The sequence below is a fragment of the Meles meles genome, chromosome 17 (assembly GCF_922984935.1).
Source record: "Meles meles chromosome 17, mMelMel3.1 paternal haplotype, whole genome shotgun sequence".
NCBI lineage: Eukaryota > Metazoa > Chordata > Mammalia > Carnivora > Mustelidae > Meles > Meles meles.
The window spans coordinates 29,644,107-29,649,845 of NC_060082.1; the positions used below are offsets into that span (position 1 = coordinate 29,644,107).

General features: G+C 55.0%; 1 protein-coding gene across 1 annotated transcript; it reads right to left on the reverse strand.

Moving 5' to 3' along the window:
• Positions 1–3,650: 3,650 nt before the first annotated feature.
• GPR25 (G protein-coupled receptor 25) lies at positions 3,651–5,075 on the reverse strand. Its single transcript, XM_045983463.1, has one exon. It carries the CDS (start codon positions 5,073–5,075, stop codon positions 3,972–3,974), a length of 1,104 nt encoding a protein of 367 aa, XP_045839419.1. The 3' UTR covers positions 3,651–3,971.
• Positions 5,076–5,739: the final 664 nt, after the last annotated feature.

Consider the following 5,739-nt stretch of genomic DNA (forward strand, 5'->3'; position numbering starts at 1 on the left):
GCTCACAGGCAGGGAGACACCCCAGGGCAGGCAGCTCATTGTGGCAGTGGGAGGCAGGACCCAGGACGATGTTAGCCTCCCCCCCCCCCAAGTTTGGCAGTTTCACAGCCCTTGGAGAATTGCCCTTAAAAGAAAAGTTATACAAATTTCAGGAATAAAGAGATGGAGGGAGGGATCCGTAATCCCCGTACTCTAACACAATCACTGCTAACATTTATTGAGTTTCCTCTAGACTTTCTTCTGTGTCCTTTTATCACACATACATAAAATGACATACATTCCTCCTGCTCTTCACAATATATCCTCTTATTTTATATTGTGGTGTGGTTCTGATGATCATTCCTTCGACAGGGGGTTCCCGAGTGCCCCCAGCATGCTGGCAGTGTGCCCGGCAATGGGGACACGGCACTGAATAAAGCAAACTCCCTTCACTTAGGGAGCCCTTATTCTGATGGGAGAGACAAACAATGAACAAAGAAGTAAGACAGATGGCATTTCCTTCCTTAGCACCACAAGAAAAGCAACATACCTGGGATGCTTCAGACTTGCGGGAGAGAAAGCAAAAAGCAAAAGGTAGTTTTTGTCCACGCGACTTTGATTTCGTGGCATGTAATGTTTTGCTTTACCCAAACCCCTTGAACAGTTATTGAACTTGAAGTGAGTGGGTGTTCAACACACGAAACCTTGTTGCCTTCTTTTCTTCTATGGTCCACATTTTCCGATCTCTCCTTTAAGCACCATCTTAAAAATCTGCATAACAGTTACTTTAAGGAGGGCCTCACACCACCAGACATTGAAGTTGTTCCCTTTCAGGCTCAGTCTTTAAGAATGTTTTAGAACTTAGTGCATCAAATTTTCTTATTTAGTATTATTGTCTTAGTAGAGAATGGTGAACATGAAATCACAGGGTCACAGAGAATGAAGATTTTGGAGGGATGAGATAATGAATATTTTTTAAAGCTCTGCATATTGATTGACAAATTGCTTTCTTTTTTTTTTTTTAAGATTTTATTTATTTATTTGACAAATAGAGATCATAAGTAGGCAGAGAGGCAGGCAGAGAGAGAGGAGGAAGCAGGCTCCCTGCTGAGCTGAGAGCCTGATGTGGGGCTGGATCCCAGGACCCTGAGATCATGACCTGAGCTGAAGGCAGCGGCTTTAACCCACTGAGCCACCCAGTGCCCCAACCAATTGCTTTCTAAAAGAATCTGCCCTTTGGGTGCCTGGCTGGCTCAGTCCCTTAAGTGTCTGCCTGGGGCTCAGGTCTTGGGATCAAGCCCCGCCTCAGGCTCCCTGCTCAGCGGGGAGCCTGCTTCTTCCTCTCCCTTTGCCTGCAGCTCCGCCTGCTTGTGCACACACTTTTTCTCTCTCTCTCTGTCAAATAAATAAATAAAATCTTAAAAAGATAAAGAAAATAAAAGAATCTGCCCTTTAGCATTCCTGTTGGCAATATATACAAGAGTGCTCATCGAACCAGCTCTTTCCTGAACCAGCACCTTGTCTTCCTCTGTGAAAACTGGAAGTTTACTGGTCCTCTTTCACTCTTGTGTGAGTATAAAAGAAAATTTCCAAGGGCCCCCAAGGCAGGCTAATTCAGTGACCTTCGCAAACAAAGGGAGGGAACTTTCCATGTCATATCTGTATCGTGTGTGTCTGTGTTCCCCAGCCCCCCTACCCTGCACCCCCCTCAGCTGGAGTTCTGCATTGGGAGGGAAATGTTGAGGGAGCTCAATGAGTCAGGAAGTCAGGAGAAGTAAATTGGTAGGAGTAGAAGTGGAACCTTAGAACAGCCAAGGCTGTGAGCTGAGGTTTCGCCACATCCCAACGCACATGAGAGCTACTTTCCCTATCCTGCAAGCCCACCGTATGGCATAGAATAATTTCTTTCTTTCTTTTGAAGATTTATTTATTTACTTAAGTAATCTCTACACCCAAGGTGGGGCTTGAGCCCATGATCCTGAGAACAGGAGTCCCATGCTTCTTGGACTGAGCCAGCCAGACACCCGGACGAACAATAATTTCTTGCCTCTGAGAGCAATGGGGAGCATAGAAGACCCATCCATGGGAGACTTCAGCTCTTAAACTGTGAGAGTGTCTGAATTTGTCCTACTGGCACCAGGGACCCCACAGACTTGCTCTGGGTGTGTGGGAAGAATGTGCTTAATCCTTCTTAACAGCCTCACCTACTGAGGGGCAGCTGACAGGTGGGGTCACGGTGGGCTGTGACGTTCAATTCATTTTAACCCAACACCCCTAAATGCTAAAGACAAATGCAGTGGTATTAGGTAGCTTGAGAATGAATGCCCAGGATTCAGACCCAACCTAGCACTGATCTCAGGGGGTGCCGCCCCGGAAGCCTGCAGCTTTATGATCTGGCCTGATGGAGAGCTGGGTGGGAGGCGGTTCTCAAGAATTACCTTCCTTGCCCTGCACTGACATTCCTTTAGGTCAAATCCTTTTTTTTTTTTTTTAATTTATTTGACAGAGAGAGAGAGATCACAAGCAGGCAGAGAGAGATGAGGAAGCAGGATCCCCACGGAGCAGAGAGCCCGATGTGGGGCTCAATCCCAGGACCCTGAGATCATGACCTGAGCCGAAGGCAGCGGCTTAATCCATTGAGCCACCCAGGCGCCCCAGGTCAAATCCTCTTAAATCAAAAGTATAAACACCGAATTCCCAAACCCTCCAGAAACCTCAAAGGGTAGGTCGGAGTCAGAAAATGGATAGACGGTCTCAAAAAGGATAGGGAAAAATGCCCAGTACACATTCAAAAAAAATCACAGTGACTCATTTCCTCTTTGAAGTGACACCTGGCTAGCAGATGCCCTCACATCTTTTTTTGGTAACCTTCAAAATGTGAAACGTCCTTTAAAATGATAAAAGCAAAGGATTTGCTGCCTTTCTGTAGGATTACTGCACCCGCAATGGTGCAGCTAACTGTCTAGGTTCCTGACATTGCACTAAATCCTGATCATCTGAGGTTAACCTCAACTACTGGGTTGAATTTTGTCTGACCCGGGATTGGATTTTCCTCCTGACACTCATTTCACTCCCACTGCTCAAGTAAAGAAAGACACGACTGTCAAGCTCAGGCAAGCGAGTTTTTATTGAGAAAGGTAACTGACGCGGATGATTCTGGTGTCCCAGGCTGAGTGATAGAGAATTTGAATGTCTGGTGAAAGATTTCAGAATCTTCTGTCCAGAAGGAAGGGCCAAGATAATTTCCAGGGTAGGTCCATCTGCTTCATGGGGATGGGGAGAGGATACAAAACTAGGGCAGCACTAGCACTTTCGGGGAAATTGTCAGGAAGAATTAAGTGAACAGTGCACACTGAGGCTGGTCCCCACGGCTTTGGTGAGCTTTGAAAATGCAAACCTGAACTGATAGTGACTAATGATACAGCATAGACAGCTACAAAAATGACTAAAGGCAAAAGGGCTGTCAATTCCCATATTCTATAGAAATTTTTGGAGAGTGAGAGGGCCAGAGGATCTGACTTCCAGAAGGTATTTCTCAGAGGGCAGTGGCTATTGTAGGGGTTCAGAGAAAGCATAGCCGGAGACAGCAGTAGCTTTTGGGGGTTGGTGGGCTGTGTCTGGTATTCTGGCCAGCGCCATTCCCAATGGGGCAGAGAAGGAAACCACTTCCCTTTCTTCTACTTGGCGAACCTGTGGGTGTCCAGACTGCTTCATCTCCTTAGCCCTTTATTGGACTGAAGAAAGTCAGCCCCATTGCCCACCGGGCTGAGAGAACGGCTGCTCTCAGCAGGCTGGCTTGGGGGCGGGAGTTCCAAAAGCGCTGAGGTCTTGAGAAAGCTGATGAAGGAGGCCCTGGGAGTCCAGGCAGTGCTGGTCCGAGCGCGCTGCCGGCAGCAGAGAAGGCTCGTCTGGGGAGTCTCTCCCCCTCGGTCCCCCGGGCCTCCCTCCCCTGCGGGCTCCGGGGCCGCCACCTCCGCCCGGCGGGGGACAAGCTACAGCAGGGCCGGGCCAGCGTTCGCCGTCCGCGCTCGCTCCCAGCTGCCGGCCGGGCTCCGGAACACCGAGCTGTCGTCCCTGGAGAGCGAGGACGCCGAGCTGCCCCCGCGCGCCGGGCGGTCGGGGCGCCCGCAGACCCCGCGCCAGGCGCGGGCGCGGAACGAGCGGTCCAGCAGCAGGTAGATGAGCGGGTTGGCGCAGCTGTTGACGAAGGCCAGGCAGGTGGCGATGCTGAGGCCCCAGCGCAGCGCCAGCAGCAGGCCGCAGGGCAGCGGCAGCGCCCCCAGGCGCGCCAGATGGAAGACGGCCCGCAGGGCGCCGAAGGGCAGCCAGGAGCCCACGAACGCGCCCTCGACGGCGAAGATGATGCGCAGCGAGTTCCTCCGGGCCCGGCCCAGGTGCGGCGGCCGGCGCAGGCGGCGTGAGATGAGGCAGTAGCAGGCCAGGCTGACGCCCAGGGGCAGCGCGCAGGTGAGCAGCAGCAGCAGCAGGCTCAGCGCCTGGAAGGCGTCGGAGGGCTCCTCCCCGCACTGGCTGCCCGGGCCGCCGCGGAGGGGCTGCAGCTCGCGGTAGGCCAGGGAGGGCAGGCCGGCCAGGAGCGCCGTGGCCCAGACGCCACAGCAGGCGGTCAGCGCGCAGCGCGGGGTGCGCAGCGGCCGCGCGTCGAGCAGCTTCACCACCGCCAGGTAGCGGTCCACGCTGAGCCCCGCCAGCAGCAGCGCGCCTGCGCAGCGCGTGCAGGCCAGCGCGAAGCCGCTGAGCTTGCACAGGCCCTCGCCGAAGGGCCAGCGGCCGCCGCGCGCCGTCGCCACCGCCCACAGCGGCAGCGTGAGCACGAGGCCCAGGTCGGCGGCGGCCAGGTGCAGCACGAAGGTGTCCACGAGCCGCCGCGGGCCACGCCGCCCGGCCAGCAGCCACACCACGAAGGAGTTGCCCAGCAGGCCCACCACGAAGGCCGCCAGGTAGAGCACGGGCACGTAGGCGTAGCTGTAGGGCAGGTCCCGGAACCGGCACGGCTCCAGGTCCTCCAGGTCGCCCGACCCCGAGTAGTCCCAGGACGGCGTCCCCGGGCTGGAGATCCAGGGCTCGGTGAACGGCATAGCGGGGAGGACCGCTAGGCCCGTGGGGGATGCAGCCTGGGTGTGGGCGGCGGCAGCTCTGAGCGAGAGGTTGTGTGTGTGTGTGTGGGGGGGGGGGGGGTTGTTCTTCACGGCCGGTGCCCAGCACCTCCCTTCCTGCCACCCAGACCGAGGCAGGTGGGTGGGCAGGAAGGTGAGGGAGGAGGGGGGGGGGCGTGGGAGGGGCAGGCTCCTGGGTAGAGGCCTACGATTTGGGGCTGCCCCCAGGGGAAGTGCAGGGAACCCGGCAGAGGAGACTTCGAGAGGGTTCTTGGAGGAAAGGTCCCTCCCAGTGGGAGCCCTCTGGTCTGACGTCAGCTTGCAAGAGTTGGCGGGTGCCGGAGAGCCCTCATCTGTTTTCATCTCCCACTTCGTTCCCGTCGGTGCTCGGCTCTGTGGTTTCCTCTAGTTTTATTAGAGGTGAGGGGCTAGAACCCCGGCTGACGGTTTTGTAAGGGGGCGGCGTTGCGGCAGTCTGCTGCGGGTTCATGTGTTCTCTAGGAAAAAGGGGTTCTGGTGTCTGGTGCACAATGGGGTCGGGGTGAAGGGAGGCCTCCACTTGGGAGCCCACCTCCTAATCAGGAATTGGCCACCAGAGCTCTCCAGCTGTTTTTAGCCTCCTGAGGCACCAGGCTAAATGTCCTAA

Bases quoted from the DNA above. Each gene is read 5' to 3' on its own strand.
- GPR25 (XM_045983463.1), bottom strand. From the start codon at position 5,075: ATGCCGTTCACCGAGCCCTGGATCTCCAGCCCGGGGACGCCGTCCTGG.